The 22,415-nt window shown below is 41.7% G+C and overlaps 1 protein-coding gene across 2 annotated transcripts; it reads right to left on the reverse strand.

The window, feature by feature from the left end:
• Window positions 1–698: 698 nt before the first annotated feature.
• On the reverse strand, window positions 699–21,755 carry eeig1b (estrogen-induced osteoclastogenesis regulator 1b). 2 transcript variants are annotated; one of them, XM_071521177.1, is made up of 12 exons: window positions 21,638–21,755; window positions 20,854–21,184; window positions 9,181–9,301; window positions 8,888–8,917; window positions 6,780–6,896; window positions 6,642–6,688; window positions 6,356–6,516; window positions 6,105–6,209; window positions 5,330–5,543; window positions 4,497–4,618; window positions 4,334–4,403; window positions 699–3,864 (listed from the first exon to the last, which is right to left on the reverse strand). In XM_071521177.1, exons 2-12 carry the CDS (start codon window positions 20,997–20,999, stop codon window positions 3,819–3,821), a joined length of 1,179 nt encoding a protein of 392 aa, XP_071377278.1. In that variant the 5' UTR covers window positions 21,000–21,184; window positions 21,638–21,755; the 3' UTR covers window positions 699–3,818. The 2 variants fall into 2 exon arrangements, with proteins under 2 accessions (XP_071377278.1, XP_071377279.1); XM_071521178.1 differs by lacking the exon at window positions 20,854–21,184 and having other exon boundaries at window positions 21,638–21,701.
• Window positions 21,756–22,415: the final 660 nt, after the last annotated feature.

Consider the following 22,415-nt stretch of genomic DNA (forward strand, 5'->3'; position numbering starts at 1 on the left):
CATGACAGCAGATTCCTGCAGATGTTTCTGGTTCTATAGTCCTTCAGTTATACATATATAATCACTATCACCATCACAACAGTAGTCATGTCTGTATATTCTTCATTTACATTATATTGATTTGACTGTATGTATAATCTTCTATGTGCCTATTTCTTCTTTCTAGATTCTTCTTCTTGTGCCAATTTAATAAACATACCATCCAAGTGATTCAGATTATAACAAGTTTCATGTTTGTCCAGCAGGTGTTCTGACAGGCTGTAGCACCAGCTGTGTGTATGTGACTCTCAGAGGTGTGACCAAAGTCAGCTTTGCTCGAGTCCCAAGTCAGTCTCAAGTCAAGTCCCATGTCTAAATGTACAGTCCAAGTCAAGTCCATGTCATTAATGTCAAGTCTCAAGTCTAAATGTAGAGTCCAAGTCAAGTCCATATCATTAATGTCAAGTCTCAAGTGATGGAGTCCATGTTCATGTTAATATTTCATACAAATCCTAATTACCTGGTTCACAGTGATTCATGCACAATTCATGCAATTTGGCACAAATACTGAACATGGGCGTGTCTAGAAACAATTGGTATAAAATCATATAAGGGCTTAGATCAATCTTTCATACTGTTGGAAATATGTGCATCTATTCAATTGTTTAATAAATGGAAAAATGTTAATATAATCTCACCCCACCACTGGCTTTGTATACATATAGTTATTTATTGGACTGAACATCTTGACTCCAGATTTTGACGCTGTAAAAGGTTTGCATACATTTGTTGTTTGGAGACACTGAAGTACAATACATTGGTATTTTGAGTTAAAATAGGTTAGGAAAATAAAAAAATATAGAGATTTTCCATTCACAATTCTAAAGAAAATAAGTGAATATACCCCAAAATTTTGTCAAGTATCACGTTTTTTTCATTGAAATATTGATTTAAATATGTTCATGCTTATACCACAGGGGAAACCAATAAAGCAGTTTTCTATATGCATTCTCAGATAGTTTTATGGTTTTAAATTTCTTATAATTGTACTCATCCAGTTTACCTCCTTCCTATGTAAATACAATCAGTATCACAGCTAGTATTGAGATGCAATATAATCCAAATCTAATGATCAAATTATCAGGAAAAAAAACCTTTCACCTCATGACACAATAGCACTTTAAATGCATACATTTAGTTAAAAAGGTCACGTTACAAATTGTCAAGTACGAAGGAAAATTATTAATAGAACAAATCCCCTCTTCAGAAAAGTAGAAGATTCACCAACACGACAATTCCCTTTAGTGTATTCTCTAATATCCATGCTCTTCACTAGAAATCATTGGTGTTTAGACTGTGCGTCCCGTCTCACCATTACAACATAAGTTTTCCCACATTTTTCTGTACAAAAATGTAAACCAGCCAGCTGGTCTGAAAACACCAGGAAAGTAAATAGATTTGCAATTATAACCATTATTTGTGATATTGATGTTTTTTTTAAGAAACAGTGGGAATCAATTCTTCAGAGAGACCATGAAAAATTTTCAAAAATTTCTCAAGTTTAGACGTCAGTAGAGGGACTCAGTGGCTGCTATACAATTAGTATGGAATTAAATCATATGTGTCAACATGTCAACGGATTTGAAGCTTATTTAAAGGATAGCTGTGTCTATACGACACATACTGTGTGCATAATACTGCCTATCAACAAACAACAGTCTGAGGAATGAGTCGGACATGAGAAATACTTTTTTTTAAATTTAAAGTAGCATCTCTGTAGACATTGCAGGCATTATTTTCCACTTATAGGGTTCAGTTTTGAAAAGATTGCAATGCTAGTGTAAAGTAGAGAAGAAAGAATGAGAAACAAAACTTAAAGGTGCACCCGTCTAATAATTCCCATATTGAACAAAAATGGCTCTTCTGTATTTAAAAAAAAAAAAAAAAAAAAAAAAAAAATGTTTGGATAGTTTAACTTTAAGATCAACTCAACTAAGTATTTCCCCCGGGTTTGAAATTTCAAAGGAAAGCTTTTCAGGATCCGATGTACACACTTTCACATCAAGCACACATGCATGGCCCGCATGCATTTGGTAAATCTCTCGGAGGCACACTCACTCGCCCAGATGTGACACACACACATTAACATAAACACACACACACACACAAAGACATCTATGGGGTGCTGCGTGGGTGAGGATCTATTGTATAAAAAGCTCTATTGTAAGTGATGGTACAACAGGAGCTTTGTGCTGGAGCAGCTGTGGGACTGACCTCGCCACACTGGGAATGCCATGCCAACACACCCAGTACCAGGATTATCAGCATGAGCTTTAGACTTGAAACGACCGGGTCATAAAATCAACTGCCATATGAATAATAATGAATCTCTTATTAACCAATTAACTACTCACAGTCCTATATTGCAGCACAAAAACTGCCTGACCCTAAAAAGTGCGCCGAGTTGTGGCTGGAGTTAGTCGTTTTCATAACTGTGGTGCTCTGTGTGCAGGGCAGCTAATGACAGGCCAATATTCAGCTGGCCAGGTCTATTACTATAAGGCTCTTAGTGGCGATGATAAATAAGTTAGCCAGCTAACTTTTTTTAAATATCCTAAAACTATTTGGTCCATATTCACAATTACTATTCAGGCGTCCGGTTGTGAAAAACAACGGTTTGTCCAGAAATGAGAGCTTTAGCGGCCATGTTGGAGGTCCAGATGAACAGATGATTACACTTCTAAACTAAAGACAATATATATAAAGTAACCTATTGAGGCTGTTGCAATGTGAATTGTTTGTAATGCCTTATCTCGTTGATCCCTCTATTCTGGGTTTGATTTATCTGTTGGAAGTGAAGAGGAACGCGTAACTTTGGTTGTGACAAAGATGTCCGTCAAACCCAAACTGCAAATATAGCTGAGACAAACCACTATATGGTCTCATTACTCCAAAATCTCACAGTCTGGATTAGTTTACAAGAGAATAAAAAGGCCTAGATATTCACAATCAAGTAGAACTACGGAGAGACGGCCTATTAAAATCCATGAAGCAAATAAGTGTCTAGTTAAGTGGGTTACATATGGACCAGCCACATGAACACCAGCTTTGTTTCAAAGATCTACGGTCTAGTATGAGCAGAATGACATTTTACAGATGTATCAAAGCACTGGATTTAGATTTTGAAGAGGAATGATTAGAAAGGAATAAAAAAAAATAAAAAAAATAGGACATTTCATTCGTCTTTGCGATTCGAAGCCACTGTGCCACCTCCATTTTCCGTTTAGTGGTTTTCTCCGTCAGTCCTGACTTTGGCACTAAGCTGTGAAGTCGACTAAAGGCTTTGACACTTGATCACCTGACACGCTTAAATCGACAATCCTCCTCAAAGTACACATGTGCAAAAAAAAAAAAAAAACACAGTATAGTAGGTCTATACAGTGAATAAAAAAAAAAGTGTATAAGCAGGCTAGAAGCTTCTTTTCCAGTTCCCATCTGATTTCCGTCGGACCTTTGAGGGCACTCGTTTCAGTGTTGCACTACGATTCCCACAATGCAGTGGTTTTCTAGGTGTCTTTCAAGTAGTTTGCACACTCATCGCGGAGCAAAGTTTCAACGTCAAGAAGTTCCTCTTGATTAAAGGATTATTACGTTTTTGTTACACACCGCCCACCACCTGATTAAATATACTAGTAGGGTTCAATATTTATATATCATAGTAGTCTCATATCGAGCGGAGTGCACTGAAGACGAGCACGCACGGATTTTGTACATACACGGTCACAGACAATCAGACGCCATAGAAACATTAAACCGGTTGACGGTCTTCAGTGTATCTCTCAGTGAGTCTCGATGACCACCGGTTCAAAGACGCCCGCGGACACACTAGGAGAAACACAGGAACGCGTGAATTAGGATAGAAAATAAAATAGAAACATACAGAACAATATAAACCATCGAGGCTATATAAACAAATGCACCCGACACATGTTGAGTAGATCAGGGTTTCTCACACATTTGACATGTTAAAGACACAAAAATAGACCCACATTAGAACCACAGACCCCCAAGTTTAGTCCCAGGAACCCATATGGGAAGATTTGAGTTGTTTTAGTATAGAACTGTCTACAGATAATAGTGGTGAGAGAGTGAAACCTAAGATCATTTCTAATTTCGGGTATGGGAGTAAATATGGGAGGGAGTAAATGTGTGCCAGTGTAAATATATAAATATAAATATCTATGTATGTAGGTATACGTATTTCATCTTGGCATGCCCATATGAACTGACAATAGTGGTAACAACCCCCTCCCTCCCCCAAACACACACACTCTTACACACACACACAGTGTACCTGTTGCCTAGCTGTGTCCCACTGAGAGCAGTGGTCCCGTCCCTGCTGACAAACAGTCTCAAGTTGCTGTCTAAAAGGGAAACAGGACAAGTTATACACCATGAGTACTACATTCAAAGGTTCTGCTAAAAACTGAACCCAAAGAGCCAAAACGGTGTCCTGCCTTCGTTGCAGCTGACGTCAGAGAAGTTCTGGCTCTGGACGATCTTCTCCACGATGTCGTCGGCGTCGATGCGGGTGTCGTCCACGCAGCTGGGCTGGCTGTCCACGGTGTCCTTCTTCCTCCTGACGGGCAAGGCATCACGCAGAGGTGTGAGTCTCAAGTCAAGTCCCAAGTCGAAATGTAGATTAGCAAGTCAAGTCCATGTCATTAATGTCAAGTCTCAAGTCTAAATGTAGAACAGCAAGTCAAGTCTCAGTATCAATTTAATATCTTAAAGAAAACTAAATATCTAGGACTTTTCAATGCAATATGGTTTTAATAGGATAAAAACTTGGTAAGAGCATCATGAGTTTGATTTCTATAATCAGATTCAACTTCAATAAATTCAATCATTCCATACAAATTCAGAAAACAGAATTTAAATTCAGTCGTCTGCTGGAACAAATCTCATCACTTTCAATCTGAGTCATTTACACAAACACAAGATCTCAAGTCAAGACTTTAGAAACCTTTTCAAGTCATCAGAGTACAAGTCAGAGTCGAGTCCCAAGTCACCAGAACCCAAGTCAAGTCCAGTCTCAAGCAATTAAAACTGTGACTCGAGTCCAAGTCATATGACTCAAGTCCCCACCTCTGGCATATTTAGATTTTTTTTTATATTTTGAAAATGTTTTTTTAAAATACACAAGATTCCTATCTGAAACACAGCAATAGTAAATGCATGAGTTATACTGATCAAACTCTTCATTCCTAGCCTGCTGTGAGGGAGGGATGTCAGACATGTCTCGCAGCTGATGTCCACTATTCCCCTGTGTATGTGTGTGTGTGTGTACCTGGAGGGTCTATTGGACAGCAGGACTGCTCCGGAGGGTAGAGGAGGTCTCTCTGGTTTGGTAGGAGTTGCTGCTCTGTGTGAGTCAGTGGGAGTGGAGGGGGGAGGCTGGGCAGGGTGGAAAACCCCGCAGGAGATGCTGCTGCTGGTGGAGGTGTTCCGCTGATGGCTGAGGTCCGTCAGGCTGGACGAGCGAGAGTGACCTGTGCTGTAGCCTGGAGGAGGGAGAGGAGAGGAGAGGAGAGGAGAGGAGAGGAGAGGAGAGGAGAGGAGAGGAGAGGAGAGGAGAGGAGGGGAGAGGAGATCCATCTTCTATAAATGTTAACTATCTGATGGAGGAGCTGCAGTCACTAGCTTATTCCACTGAGGTGCGCTAGGGAGCACTCTATCAAGGAATGTGTTCTTCCCTACACAACGGTCCCTAGTTGCTAAAGGTTCTTTCATATTTTTGATTTAATTTGGTACATCTGTTAAGGGAGTATCCATAATTTGTAACAAGAGTAATTGTGAAGTTTTTGCCTGGATCTGTACAGAACAACAAGGAGAATATATCTGATGTTTGTCGTGTAATTTCATGTCATGTAAAGGCTTAGGATGGATGCAAATCATCATATTCACGCCCAGTTAGACCATCCCACGTTCATTTATAACAACAACTCATTCATTTCCCTGGGCTGAAGAGCTCATTGTGTATGTCAGAGTGCATCATGGTCATGGCACAAGGAAGTAAAAGTCCCTGACCCTGATGGTAGCATGAGGAAGTAAAGGTCCCTGACCTGATATCTTGCTGTGCTGGCTGGCATAGCTGGAGTTGCGGAAATGACCGATCTGAAAGACCTCGTCTGGGCTGGAAACAGTCTGGTCCCCCTCTTCAGGCAGTCCTGGGGCCAAACACACAGGGAAAACACGCAATGACTGTAGGATATCACACAAAAAATCATGGACATAATGGACAAATGGACAAAACTATTTCTTTATGGACATTTAACAGCTGAAAGGACGCAGGGACCAAATGTTGAGCCGGTACCTGAGCTCCGCATTGAGGACTGTCGGGGTTTGAGGGGACGGGGTCCTCCTATGACGCCCCCCGGTGTCTGGCCGTCGGCATCAGTGCTCTCCCCCTTACAGTCCAGCTGCAGGGAGGGGTCCTGGCCCCCGATAGAGATGGATTTGGCCGTGCTGGGAGGCCTTATGGGTGAACACAGGCAACAACACATAAACAAGATGTTGCTTGTGTATATTAGGAATAAAGGTCTTGAAAGTGGAGACCGGTTTTTGTGAATGTGTGAGGAAAAAAAAAAAGAGCAGCTCACGTTTTAAAACAGGGATCCCCAGACAAAAGCGTCATCCCGATTATTACCTAGAAAAAAAAAGACAGACATGTTACTACACACCTCAGTGCTGGTCTGTTTAGTGTGTGTGTGTGTGTGTGTGTGTGGCTGTTGCCCTGCCTTGAGGATAGAGTTGTCCTGGCGAGTGTTTTTGGTGTCGTAGCCCTCCAGGATGCAGCAGCGCACCGCGGAGCCGGAGCCGGCGAACTCGGCGATGTTGAGATCAGCAAAGCCTAGCTGGAGAGAGACAGAGAGATACGAGACAGAGAGAGGGAAAACAGAGGAAGAGAGAGAGAAATATCAACAGTTTTTAGCTCAAGGTACGGAAGAACATACTCATCTTCAATCTGTCTGCTAGGCCACAGTTAGATGGAGCCAGACACACACACACACACACACACACACACACACACACACACACACACACACACACACACACACACACACACACACAATCGTTACACAACCCTACCCACATGAGGGCTGATACTCCGTCAGGGACAAACAAGGGCAAAAAAAAATTGCCGGTTGGAATGGAGGGCAAAGAAAACAACAATTTCCAACTGGTAATTTTCTTCCGTCTGAAAATAGATTTCCTCTCATGTTCAGGAGATCCATTTTTCTCACTTATTTCAATGTTCAACTCCTCTTTGCAGCTATGGCAGCCATTCCTATCAGATCTGTTAACCTCCACCTGGTCATGTCGTATCTGTTACTGACACCCATTCAGTCCAGTCATGTATGTGAGGCACAGGAGACAGTGACTGTATTCAGAGGTCAATAACCTCCTATAACCTCCTCCTTCTGTCTCTCCGTTTTCCGCCCAGTCGACACATATTCTTCAGCACCGCTTCCTTTCCAGTTTCAACCAAGTGATCAACATCCACCTAGCTTCCAGCACATATACGTCACATTCACACACACACACACACACACACACACACACACAGGCATACAACTGTTGCAGAGGTGGCACATTATAAAAGGGAGAGGCAGGCAGAGACAAAAGCTCACACCCGGCATCTTCTACTTCACATTTTTGTCACATGGGATTGACTCAAAAATAGATCAGTGAAATCCATGAATCCATGAAAATGTTTTGCTAAGAGAGTTGTCTTTTGTTTGTGTGAAAAGCTTTTGAATTCGTCTCATCCTGAGTCCTGCACCTCCTTGCACACATCTCAGTCCCAAACGGATTCATTTTTCTCCGATTCATTCGCAAATATTTTCTCTCTCTATAATTATTTTATATTTGTTAGTTCTGAATGCTTTATTCATTGTTTTAACGTATATACTTTTTACTTTCCTGACTGTGAGGCACTTGCAATAGTGCTATATAAATGTGTTTGCTTGATGTTTTCATAACAGGACCCAGTGAAGAGAGACAGGAGACAGGGCAGAGAGTGTGACAAATACATGGCAGGCACATTACTCAGCATGAACCCCTGTAATTAACCTGCAAAATAAAATGTCTACAGCCACACCTGACACAATGCCAACAACTTTGTCCTAGCCGCCGCCCTGTGCGGGCCAACTAGCTGATACATTACACCAGTGGTTCTCAACGTGGGGTCCGGGGACCACCAGGAGTTCTTGAGGGGGTTCCAGGGGGTCCCCAGCGAATTGATGAATTATTAAACTTCAGCATTATTTCATTTAGAAGTTAACAATTAGAGAATGTAGAAGAATGACTGTTTTGATCATAGTTTCTCTGTTATCTCTCTACCTACAATACAGATAGTCATGGAATTCTGGACAAAATCATATCTGACAATACAAATATTCTCAGATTTGGGTCTGAGAGACAAAATCTCATCAAACGGGGGCTCTAATGTGGACTAAATTAGGGGTCCTTGATGTGAAAAAGGACAGGATTGCTGCTTTAAGTTCAGCTATGGCTACAGGCAGGTACTGTGGTAAACACACTGTAATCTGCTTCCCACAGTCATATCTGTCACTGTGTCCTGTCACATGCTCACCGTAACGTAACTGAGTGCAACAGAGTCACGCACCCCTATAATGTTGACATGACAGGTTTTTACCACAGCTTTTTACCATCACTGAGACTGTAAAAGTCAGTGTTTTATACAGAAAACAGGGCACACTCAGCTTTATGAGCGCTGTCCAAAAGGTCATTTGCGGCAGGTTCACTAACCTATGCTGAACTGACATATTCACATAATACATTTTAGCAGTTCCTAATCTCACCATCAGAAAAACAACATTACCTTTGAAAAGGCCTTCCCCCCTTTCAGCTCCTGCAAAGACAAAAAGCAAAAATCGATGAGGGACAAAAGCTGCCTCATTCATACAGTTCATTTATATGCATATATGAGGTATGAGGAAATGATATCATTGCCTTTGAATCAATACTAATTACCCAGAGAAGTCAAGTCAACTTTATTTGTATAGCCCTTAATCAGTGTTACAGTCTCATAGGACACCCTTCACAATGCCCACATTATGAAAACAATAAACGAAAGAGGCAAACAAGAGCTGCATGCTGGGATTTGTAGTTTACCTTGCGCACAGAGACCCTGCAGATGCAGGGATCCAGCACCCCAGTAATTGGACTGGCACTCATTTTACACACGAAGGAAAACTTCTTCCTCCAGCGGACACAGTTCTGCTGCACCTCCTCCCTGCAGACAAAGGAACACATTCATTGGAGAACATTGTCTGTCAGAGAAATGTTCCATTATAACCCGTAATAATTAAATGAGTGAGGTTTACTGACTGCAAACATGATCACAATTCCATAAGAATAAGAACAAGAACATGGGGGTTCTTGAGGATTTATCCCACCAATCCTACTTTATAGGATTAAGTTGTAAACAATATGACAATATTCTGTCATCAACAGTTGTACTAACTACTAGCATTAAACCAGCATCCACCATCTTGGCTCTCTTTAAAAAACACAAAGCCAGAAGGCCGTCCAGCTGATGTCCAGATGATCTCATCCAGGCATGTGAGACGTCAGACTGGAGCGCTCTATTTAGGGGTTTTCCATTTGTAAATATTGGAAACAGATTGAGTATTTATCTGCACATATGTGTGTGTATGATAGAGAGGTGATGCCTCTCTCTCTCTCACACACACACACACACTTCTTCCGATCACATCCCTCAAAATTGGAATCAAATGCAACTTGACAGCAGTAAATTAAGAGGATGAGATAAATGGTGGAGGTGGAGGAATGTGAAACAGAGCCAAATTATTTTTTTTGTTGCTGTACTCTGCCGAGAAACAGAAAAAATGGATTCACTGGTTTGAGATTCTTCATTTTATGGCAGGAATAACAGTGAGAAGGAGGTGATATGGGTAGAGTGACATGGCTCTGACACAACAGCGTGAAATCAGCCCTTGATCACAGATCAAATTGTGCTGGAACACTCCCACTGGAATACATTTGATAGAACTGGGGAGGAGAGGTGGTGGGAAGTGGATGTATCCATGTTGCAGGGGATTTGTGATGGCTTTTTTATAAACTGAGGTGGAGATGTGCGCAGTTTCTGATGCAAACAGGGAAGCCAAACGGGGAATGTGGTTATTTCAACAACCTCTGTCACAGTAACCCTTGTGCAAGGCATTTAACCCCCAACAGCTCTAATGAGTTGTTCAGCAGCCAGTAGAAGACTGTGGTTGTCCTGGGCAGTGGATGTGTGTGACTAATATGAATGTAAAGCAGGGTGTTGATGAAAAAAGCAGTGTTGCTTTTGGTTACTTGTGTGCTTCCTTTAGTACAGTACACACATTGTTCATTTTGTTTCTCCTTATTGTTTTCTGTCTAACTTCATCATTACTTTTCTTCTCTTAATCATCTGTCCTGTTCCACTTCTCAGTCTACTCAGAATCATATCATTGGCTCAAATGAAGGTTTCATTCCAAAATGCTATACCATATATTTATTCTTTTAATCTATGGGACTTATCGATACTGCAGAGGAATAATAATATAATTACTTAATATAAAGTCTTAAATTAGGTATCTAGTTATTTCTCAGTTCAAACAACACTACCATTTGCCTAAAAAAAGATGTCTTTCCAAGGTTAAAATAAATAAATAAATACTGATCTAAACTGTGTCCAAGCTGCCACTACATGATCGCAAATAAAGGTGGAACCCAATAAATCTTTCTCCAGTCCATCGAGCTCAGAGATCACTGCTCCCTTGGCATTTGGTCTATGCCAATAGCCTCTGGATAAGTAAAACAGATGCATATTAAGGCAACGCCCATCAGTTATTACAGTTCCAACACAAAGCCTGCTTTAAAGCAGAGGTTGAAACCCTAATAATGAATGGTGATGATTAACTGCGTTATGTTCTCTGAGAATTAGTTTCTATGTTGTGAAATTTAAGAAATTGGGAGCAGTGGAGGTTAGTGATTCCAGACCAGATGGGGAAATGTGGGTGGGGAAAGTGAATGAACTCTCCCTCAACAACTACTCTCTCAGTGTCCTTGGGCAAGACACTGAACCCCAGCTGCTCCAGTGGAGCTGCTCAGTGTCCAGCAGTAGAAGACTGTGGTTGAACTGGGAAGCTCCCAGTGTGGATGTGTGGAACTGTATGAATGTGAAGCAGGGTGGGACTGGAAAAGAGCATGGAGCTTTACTTGGATAAATAAAGGTTAAAAAAACAGAGCGGAATCATGTGAGCTGTATAGCATCTAATCGCTTAACCTCATTTGCAAAGACTCTACTCTCTCGCTCTTATACTCCAGTGGAATTTGAGAAGGATGCAAGATGAAATGAGGCCTTATGGGATTGATGCAGTGACCGGTGTTTCAATAAGGACAGAAATCAACAAGGTGGCGTTCCTCACCCGGTCTACCAGCAAGCTCTTCTCAAGGAGACAAGGCCTTGCAAGCTTCTCCAGCTGGAAACACAGCTGTGTTATCAGCAAATGCTAAGACAAGCTCACATAGAGGGGTGACACACACACACACACACACACACAAACACCTCAGCAGTACATCAATGTCCTGGGCTTGTACCGACTTGGCTGGTAAATCCAGATGTTATCCATCCATGCCCCGCTCATCTCAGAGCCTCCAGTTAATGAGAACTCTCCAGCACTCCGATACGACCAACGCTACAATTACGCAACACACAAGTGCAAACTCAGCCTGGTGCCTTTGCTGATAGCAGATTGTCCTACACGGTTGTTCTGGAGAGTGTGGGCTAATGTCAAAATTGTAGGACATGCAATGCTAACAACATCTCATAAATGTTCCCTAGTTCCAACCGGCATGGCAGACCTCACTTCAAAACCACAAATTTCATTATGATGAGCATTATTTATTTCGATCTTTTTCAAAACATGAGGGAAAAGAAGAAGAGATTTAGGTCCTGTGCAGAATCCCTGGTCAACGATTCATATCACAAATCTTCTGTTCATATGTAAAGAATTTCTCTCTCTCTCTTTCAACACTTTAGCAGCAACTTTAACTTTGGATCACAGAGGACAGAGGTTCGTTTCCCGCTCCGCTTATCGGAGGTTTGACCTGTTGTTTACAGCTCTTAAAACAACAAGCCTCAAAGTCGTTGGCTGCCTGGGGAGAGAGAGAGAGAGAGAAAAAGGCCAGACAGGTTCTGCCACTTCTCCTCTTACAGCTCAACTTGCCCGCCTTCACAAACACAGCATTGTAAGGCAAGTTGATACTAGCCACGCAATCTATTGCGATGGAGCAATCCTTTACTTAGCTGGTAGGTCATGACCCCCGAGGGACTGCTCTGGTAAAGGTCACAGTCAGACGAACGCCCTAAACATACTCTTTAATTTTAGTACCCATTGTTGAATGTGGTCTGAAACCCTTATGATAATAATATAGCAAGGAATTGACAAGAGAAAACCATTTGAACAGCGAAGTAGCCAAAGTAAACCTGCCGTGTACAACATTCTGGACTGGACAATGAGAAAAACAGGAGGAGCAAGACTGAGAAAACTCTCAACATCACGCCTGACCAGACCGTTTCCCTCCAAACAAAGAAACAAATGCACACATATATACATGCATACATCCATATATGCTGATAGATTTAACTTTACCCAGAGTTGGGAAAGTTTTTTATAGCAGCAGATGCTGATGACAGATCTGTTCCAGTTCTGTTTGACCTTTGTACTGCCTGTGACACTAGTGATCAAGCCATTTTAATTGGTCATATTAGAGATTTTGTGAGAATTACTATGCTGAACAAACATGGATGCATTAGCCAGAGATACAATTCAGAGGTGGGGACTCGAGTCATAATATTAATTGCTTGAGACTTGACTTGATGCATGAAGAGAAGATTTGAGACTCGACTTGACTTGGGTTCAGCTGACTTGGGACTTGACTCTGACTTGTACTTTGATGACTTGAAAAGGTTTCTAAAGTCTTGACTTGAGATCTTGTGTTTGTGTAAATGACTTAGATTGAAAGTGATGAGATTTGTTCCAGCAGACGACTGAATTTAAATTCTGTTTTCTGAATTTGTATGGAATGATTGAATTTATTGAAGTTGAAACTGATTCTAGAAATCAAACTCATGATGCTCTTACCAAGTCTTTATCCTATTAAAACCATATTGCATTGAAAAGTCCTAGATATTTTTTTTTTTTAAGATAATAAATTGATACAGGACTCTTGATTTGTTCTGACTTGACTTGCTGTTCTACATTTAGACTTGAGACTTGACATTAATGACATGGACTTGACTTGGACTCTACATTTAGACTTGAGACTTGACTTGAGACTTGTGCTTCAAGACTCAACACTGACTTGGGACTCGAGCTAAGTTGACTTGGTCACACCTCTGATATTACAATTTAATGATAATGTGGAAAGAAAATTATAGTTGGTAGATCACATGATGTCTAATCTCGCAGGTTTGACCAAGAAATGGTCCAGACAGGATGGACAGGCATTAAACCTACACTGATTGATACATTTATTCATTCATCCCTTTATTCATTTAACCATTAATTTTATTATTCAGTGCATTATCCACTCCTCCTATTCATTTATACCATTAATTACCTTTGCAGTGCTTATTACTGGATTTTTTTGTATTTGTTTGTGTGTTTTGCTTAGGTACTGTCGTAAAAAAATTCTATTTATGGTATTAAAATTTGTGTCATGTGGAGTGTTATTGTGTGGCGTGTATTCCCTGACAGCTGAAGTGCAAGTTACAAATGGGTTTGGGTTAAATACTCCCACTTTCGAAACTATGCCGTCCTGCTTTCTTTTTCTCTCTCTGTCTCGTTTCTCATGGAAGAATCCGAGGAATGAGACAGAGTTGGATGCAAATCAGCCTGAAAAACGCACTCGCACAAGTAGACACATGCAGACACACACACACACACGCGCGCGCACACAGTTAAAAATCCCCTTCCTAGTGGCTGTGTTAATCCCTGTTCCTAATTCATTTTCCTTTTGATGAATGCAAAAAAGTAGAACCTTCTGTTTACTGAGCTTTTTCAGTACTGTGTGAAATTAGAAGAAATTGTCATTTGACAGTGATGTATGGGTTTTGGTTGCTGTGTGTGTGTTTGTTTGTGTGTTTTTGACCCTGGTAACTGGTGTGATGAAAAGGGTAATATGACAATATAACAAGGTATTTGCTTTAGTTAGCAAGTGTATGCCTAGGGTGGTGGTAGCTTTAAGGCTAAAGAAGAGGGCTTTTGACTAGGAGGACCCAGTTATGAATCCTTGGACTAGATGGGGCAACGTCCACCCCTCCCTCACCATTATGAGGCTTGTGTTGTATTGGGCAGCTCCCAGATGTGAATGTGTATAAGTGTGGGTTAATGTGAGTCAGGGTGCTGCTGAAAAGACTACATGTGCATAGGCGTATATGTGCAGTGTACTGTACTTGTCTATGCATGATGTAGAAGGCTACCGAAGAAGAAGAACTTGAATCAGCATGAGAAAATCCCTCTTCACTCTGGAAGAAATCTAAAAACTTTGGTGGAAGTCTGAGAAATCTGAAGCAATAATCTGGAACTGAGCCAGTCAACTGAATCTACAATGGATTACAAATGTATTAAATAAGTGTATTAAGAATTGATACAAGGAGAAGCAATGATTGCAGATTTCGTCCCGGTCATGGAACAGTGGAGCAGCTTCTCACCTTCTTGCAGATGATCGAGGGGTCATGGGAACTTTCCTATCCCGTCTACGTGTGTTTTGTGGATTTGGGACAGGCTTACGTCCGTGTCCCCCGAGGTATCCTGTGGGTGCTGCTGCGGGAGTATGGGGTGCCGGGGTCGCTGCTGCAAGCCAATTCAATTCCTGTACAGTCAAAGAGCTGTGTTCGCATTCTTGGCATTAAGTCAAGCATGTTCAAGGTGGGCATCGGACTCTGACAAGGGTGTGCCTTGTCCCCTCTCCTGTTTTGTGATATTCATGGACGGAATAACCGAGGTGCAGCCGAGGTCTGGAGAGTGCCCAGTGGCATTCCTGCTGTCTGCGGATGATGTCATCTTTCTGGCTTCGTCGGACAGTGATCTCAGATGTGCACTGCGGCAGTTTGCAGCTGACTGTGACACGACTGGGGGTGAGGATCAGCTCCTCCGAGTCTGAGGCCGTGGTTCTCTCCTGGAAAAAGACGGCCTGCCTCATCCAGGTGAGGGGAGCAGCTGCCCCAAATGGAGGAGTTCAGGTATCTTGGGGTTTTATTCACAAGTGAGGGTAAGAAGGATTGTGAGGTTGACTGCCGGTTAAGTGCATCGGCTGCAGTAATGTATCGTTTTATCGGACCGTGGCGGTGAAGAGAGCTCTTGATTTACCGGTCGATCTTCGTCCAGACCCTCACCTATGGTCATGAGCGGGACTACATCTCCCAGCATGCCTGGGAGCGCTTGGCAAAAGACCTTTGGGATGCTTTGCTTTCCCTATTGCCACTGCGACCCTGACCTGGATAAGCAGCTAGAAAATGGATGGATGGATAGATGGAAGAACTGATAGAAAGCTGGCTGCTCTCGATCCAGTTGTTGGCCTCTAAGAGGAGACTGAAATAAATGCCTGCGTGTCTGTTGAATATTTTTTCCCTTCCTGTCCTCCCTCAAGTCCTCCTCCCTGACAGCATCCCTCAATTTAAACCCAGAATATCATGAGTGTGTTCGCCACCTGACACTCCAAAACACACACACACACACACACACACATACACACAGACACATGTACCCACACACACAAACAAACATAAACACTGCAGAGAACTGGGCTGGCTGCCCTGGCAGTGGCACTGCCTGGTACATTGGATCCTGATGCAATGTAACCATGGGACTCTGACAAGGAGCATTATGCTCTCAACTAAGCTACTCACGCACACAAATTTAAATTTAGAGGCAGACTATGACTCACAAATAGACTCCTCTAACTTTTAGAAACAGCATGAAAACAGCAGTGTCTGTCTGTTAAAGGCAAATCTCTATCTTGCCTTCTGTCTGAAATGCAGCATGCAGCTAATACTGACTGAGTATATCATTGTCAAATCAATTGTAATACCTTGATGTGATTACCATAAAGAAATTAGATCATGGAGATGTTTTGGCCTGTGTCTTACGCCGTTCCATCTGTTAGTGCAGGCGTTTTTCGTTTTTAGCTGAGACCCGCAGCTAGTATATGTCTCTGTCAGCCAGTCTGTCTCAAAAAAAAACAAAAAAAAACTTTACTGTGCATGTGCCATTGCGGATGGAACACAGCTACAAAGACTCTATGGGCCAGCATGCAGCATCACTTTCAGTTTAGGTTGGTACACGCGTAGATTTGTCACACTGTTTTCAGGCTGTATTTTAGCCTGCCTGTTTTTTTTCTCTGGGCTTGATTGCTCTGTAGCCTAGTTTCTGTCTTGTCAGCTCTGTGCCTATGAATGAATATAGCCTAAAGTAACCTTTTTATTGTGCCAGGAGTTTTTCCTGATTGAAGCCACAGACTGAAACGAAAAATGTGACGTGACCGCCACGCCTTCTCAAACCTATCACGATTTGCTTGTTTTACAGTAGTTATACTAATGTCTCAAAATTAATGTGGTAATGATTTATTGATGTTTAAATGATACACATATGACCTGTGATGTTACTGCCAACAAGCCAGAAAAACAGTCTAGACAATACAGGGAGATGCAGTCAATGGAACAAGCAATATGGATGCTGTCTAGGGACGGCACAGAATTACAGATTACAATTTCCAGTTTTGAAAAGGAAAAGAGGAACTGGAAAAGCAATCTTAAGATAGAGGTGTGTCATTCATCCTTTATATCTTCCTCATTTTCATTTATTGTTTGTTTTACAGTGTAAAATTATTATATGACATGTCTGAAACACTACATCAAGATAACTACACTTGCTAAGAGATTGCTAACTTGCTGTATCTAGTTCCTTTGTCCAGTTGCTGTAAAAGTTATTTTTTTGTAATTAATGTTAGCAGACAAGATAGTAAGTTTTGACTAATGGCAATGCTTAGGGTTTGCAATGGCTAGGTTTACAGTTTTAGTTTTGTTAGCTTTATATAAACAGAGATGGACTTTTAAAATATCTGTGAGGGAGGTTTGAATGATGCTGTATTATCTGTCAAAGGATGCCAACACCACTGAAGGGCCACTGAATACAGGAGAAAGGGTTTGTTAGTAGCTGTGGTAGACAGGAGGCCCTGAGCAGACTCCATATTAGCAGGTCATTGGTAAGTTGTAGACATAAGACCTCAACCTGGTTACACTTCCCTTTTCTAGAGGAACTTGTACTGCAACTAAAACAGCTTCTATGTGTGTTTTTTTTTTTTTTATTACCCTGTATTCAAAAACCAAGCCGTGAGCCGTTTACACTATGCAAAGCCACCCACCTCAGTTCGCTAGGACAGGTAGAGGAGAGTTACATAGTCAATCCAAACAAAACTACGCTGCAGCGACAAAGTAGGCTGAGGTCAGTGTGAGTGCAAATAACCCAGTTTATCTCAACTAATACAGCAGTGGAGTATCTTGAATGGAGGAAGCTTTACTCATCTCACAACTTCTAAGGAAGAGCAGCCACGTGTGCACCGCTGCAGCAGAGAGATCCTCTCTTTTTTTTGAGGATGTATCTCACCGCACTGCTACCTGTCATCTTGTACTGTTGAATCAGCTCCACTGTCTAACCCTGACGCTACTTACAAGCCGAATTAGAAGCAATGCCCTACATCTATGTATGCCAAAATGGGGTCCTTGACAAGGTCCCAGGAGGCTTCAGCAAAATTTCAGTTTCAATATTATCTCATTTAACAGAAGTCAGCAAAATGGAAAAAAATAGGAGAATGCATAAGAATGGCTATTCTGGTCATAGTTTGGACTTTGCACTGCTAATTGAACAAAACTGATAGGTTGTAATTAGTTTCTTAACACATTTTGCTGTTTGCTAAAATGAATTCCAGTCCAGACTGAGCTGCCACCAGTGAGCATCAATGAACAGACGACTCCTTTGAAATCTTACTCTCATCTTCAACATAAAGATATGAAATTATTTAGACAAGCCCTACTGCTTACCTTTATTGCCACAGTGAATACTAGAGGGGAGATTGTGTGATTGTGTTGCCATGATACCAATTCCCAGGTTCTGCCATGTTATATATTCCAGAGTTGTGAAGCATATATAGTATGTATGTCTTAGAAATAGGCTTTAACCAGATGTTTAATGTTTGGGGAATGGAAGGAAATTCCCAGGTGTATTACTATTGTTTTGTCATGTTCTGTAGCAATACAACAAAAGCCATCTCTCCGCCAGCATGTTCCTCTGAGCGGTATGTGGTCTCACAGGTAAAAAGGGCAGCTTGGAGGCCCCTATGCTCCACACACATGGGAAAATATGCACAAACAAATGCCAGATATTCATCAACTGCGCAAATATGAAAATAGAGATGATAAGGAAGGCCATTGTACTTTAAATGGGCGATTTGGATGTAGGACTAACCAATGAACCAATGACTGCCTTTGCAAGCCTGCAGACATACTGACACTTTGAATAAATACATACATATATTGTTTGTTAGAATATCAACCCTGTAGGCTATTGACAAAGACCTGAGTTACATTGGCGTTGGATACTGTTGACAGAATCAATCATTTGTTCTCGTGTGGCGAGGAGCTGGGCTTTCCTTCAATTCTCTCGTTATTGAGCCTCTGCAGTTGTTTGTTCATTGTGTCTGATGATGTTCCTCCAAACAGCAGCGCCTGTGTTCTATTGAATGAAGTGTCGGAGAGGACGTTTTTCCAAGTGTGGCTGATCTCGGTCGATTTCTGGACCCCGGTTCTGTCGGCAGATGGAGAGAATCGCAGCCCAGTCTCAAAGCCCCAACAGCTCTGAGTGCAGGTTGAGTAGGTAAAAGCAGTTACGGGCTGTTTATCAGTCTAGATCAGGAAGTGGTGCTGCAGCAGAGAAGAGCGTCCCATCCCCACTAACTACTCACAGTCACCGCACATTCGCTCTATTTGCCCAGATTAAATTCTGGTGGTGTCAGTATGCTCTCTGGCAACGGTTTCACCTTTGGAGTGAAATCCAAAAGTGTCTCCTAAACAGCAGTGAGTGACCTCCTCACCACCTCCACCTCCGCCACACGCTGAGAAGATGAAATGTAGGTCAGAGGAGTCCTTCAAACTTTCTAAAATTCAAACAGTTATCTCTCGCTGACAGTTTGGGCCACCAAAGTGCAAAGTTGCCTCATGAAGCTTTAAACAGCTAAAAAAAAAAACACTAAGAGACGGGACCATATCTCTCCCATTTTAGCGTCTTTTCACTGTCTTTTTTTTACAACTGATTTTAAGGCTTTATTGATAAATTTAAAGGCTTTGCATGGCCTGGCCCCGAGTTATCTGTCTGAACTGTTGATCTCATGAGATCCTCAGGCTGGGACCCTCTGTTCCTGTGTCCAGGTTAAAGACTAAAGGTGAGGCACTTTCAGACGACTTGTGTCACGGAGTCAGTATCATCTGTTAAATCACTTCTTAAAACTTACTTTTATTTTATGACCTTTCTATATATTTTATTCATTTGATCCCTGTGGCCTTGTCTGTTACGTATACTATTTGTCTCTTCCTTACACCTATTTTTTACAGTTTTATTTCATTGTTATATCTGTTTTATTGATCTATTTCAATCATTGATTTTTATTTTCCTTGGTTGTGAAGCACTTTTCTTTAATACTGTAGACCTGCCATTGTGTTGCCTCAGAGCTTTCTCATATCATGAGCCACAGATGTGCCCACACACACATGACTGTCTCTTTTTATTGGTAATTAAGAGTTGATCTCACTCAAGTCAAGCCATCTTGTCTGACTAATCGTTTCTTTGGAGGGACTGATAATGGCTGGCGGATAGAGTGGGTGATTTTGGGGGTGATCAGGTGAAATTTGTGCTAATGATGAAGTAAGCAATGCCACACTGCTGTAAAAGAAAACCTAAGAGAGTTTTAGAACAGCTATAGCTTTTCGGTGACAAGTCCATACAAGTTGACGCCTTCACAGGTGAAAGATCTGCAGCGATACTTTGAAAAAACACTCCTTGATTTAACGGAAACACAGCCACAGTGGGGCTGCAGCGGTCTACAGGTGAGAGAAGCTGGCTTGAGACCAAAAGCTGGGAGTCCCAAGCACATTTTCCCACACTGGTTGGGGAAAAAAAATGAATGACTAACGCTCCTCACTCCCTCAACAACTACTGCCTCAGTGTCCTTGAGCAAGGCACTGACCCCTGACTGTGGTCGTACCGGGAAGCTCCCAGTGTGGCTGTGTGGAACTGTATGAATGTGAAGCAGGGTGGGACCTGGAAACGAGCACGGAGCTGTGTCAACTTTCCCTGGAAAAATAAAGGTTAAATAAGCCTGACAATGAATGTAGCTGAATTGCCGGGCAACCAACTTAACCACAGCCTAACCCACTGTCACCCTGACCTGAAGTGGAACACCAACAACAAACAAAAGGTGAAGTAGCCACTCCTTTGTAGCAGAGTTTGTCTACATAATCTAATCCATGGAAGAGCAAAGCATCAACAATATCCAAATGGGGGCAAATAACTGAAGGCTATTTAACAGGCTATGTGGAGGGAGGCAAAGTCAACCAGTCTGCTGAGCCTTGGCCAATAACTGCAAGCAAAGTAACCATGAGTGTCAATACCCTGTAATATAGGTCTTTTAGGTTCATGCCTGTCTCGTTACAGCTAGGAAGTGAAAGTCAAAAGTTGTTACCTGGATGACACAATGGCGAAGTCCCCGCCGTCCATCAGTCGGACCTTGCAGAAAAGCACCCCGTTGACAAAAGGCACAGCTGTAAGCTCCTCCAACGTGAAATGGGTCTGAAACTTGAACTTCTTCTTTTTCATTAAAAAAGCCATTGGTTGAGTGGTTGTAACGTCTTCACAGGTGAATTTCTTAGCTTGGTGGAGCGCGCAGAAGGAACAAACCTCGAGCAACCACGATGAAAAAGAAAAAAAAAAACAGAGAAAATATATTTGGCTTTAAAGTGGAGGCAGAAAGTCCTTTGCCTCTGGGCTAATCATCTATGAAGCATGGTTTAGACCTGGAATTAAAAAAAAGAAGCCTGTCATTGCATTATCTTAAATAAGAGCACGATAACAGTAGCCTCGGTTTCATATGCATGACTCCTCAGTAATGTAGGCCTATGGGAAGATTTGTATCCTGCTGTTTTGGAGTGACAGCTGTGGAAATGAGAAATGCAGGAGATATGATGGTCAGTATTTTCTCTAACGTTACTCCACACTGTCGAGCTAGGAAAACGGCTCGCGCCACTAATGTCGGGTGCTGAACAACGTCTTCAGCTCATGTTGTTAGATACTAAGCTAGTAAAAAACTGTGTCGTAGCCTCCTCAAATCTTTTCTCCAACATTACACTGAGTTTCTCCCAGTGCAGGCAGCTGCCACGCAAACACCGAAACCATTCATGGGTTACTCTTAAAAACACAGCGACTGAATAACCGCCCGGCATACTGTATAAACTTATACTAAACCTTACCTTATCGCTGGTCTAGCGCTCCTCATAGTCGGTGATACTGAGACGGCGGTGCAGTACTGCCGAGATAACTTGAGTCTGGATATCTGAACAGTTCAATGCATATTTAGCAACTTTTCCCTCCCAGATATCACAGTGCTGCAGTCCCCATCGGCTCCCTGAACGTCTCTCTGCACGCCAGGCTGCTTAGGGACCGTCCATAAACTCATGATGTGTGCAGAGACGTGCAACAACTTCTGTGTTTGCTTTGTCTGTGTTAATAATTTATGTGAAAGGTATATGGTGTAAATAATGTGTCGTTACCTTTTCATGGCTGTCAAACAACAGCAAGATGATTAAAACAATTTTTTTTCTTGAAGTGTCAGAATGCTAACACGGCTTATCTCTTGAACGAAAGTTTGCACGGAATTTTGCTAGCTTGTTAGCATTTTGTGACTTCCAGATAATTAAGTTATAATGGTCATGCAGTTGTTCGACAGATGTGAAAAGGTAATGGGCAATTAACAACACCATATACATTTCACATAAATTATTAGAACACAGAAAAAGCAAACACAGAAAATTTAGATATTTTGTTTTGCCCATTTGAACATTTGAAACATCAGGCCATTCTTATCCATGTGCTACTATGGATGGGAAGCACCATGGAGAACTTTTATTTTTATTTTATTTTTTTTATCAGTTTTACCAATTTGTGAAAATAATGAATATTCTTAGTCACATGACCTGCAAACCCTAACCAGCTTCAAAATATTTGGGATAAATAACCTTCAATTCATGG

The sequence above is a fragment of the Centroberyx affinis genome, unplaced genomic scaffold, assembly GCF_046629955.1.
Source record: "Centroberyx affinis isolate AG114_WGS23_722 - 3 ecotype Tasmania unplaced genomic scaffold, CSIRO-AGI_Caff_v1 ptg000866l_1, whole genome shotgun sequence".
NCBI lineage: Eukaryota > Metazoa > Chordata > Actinopteri > Beryciformes > Berycidae > Centroberyx > Centroberyx affinis.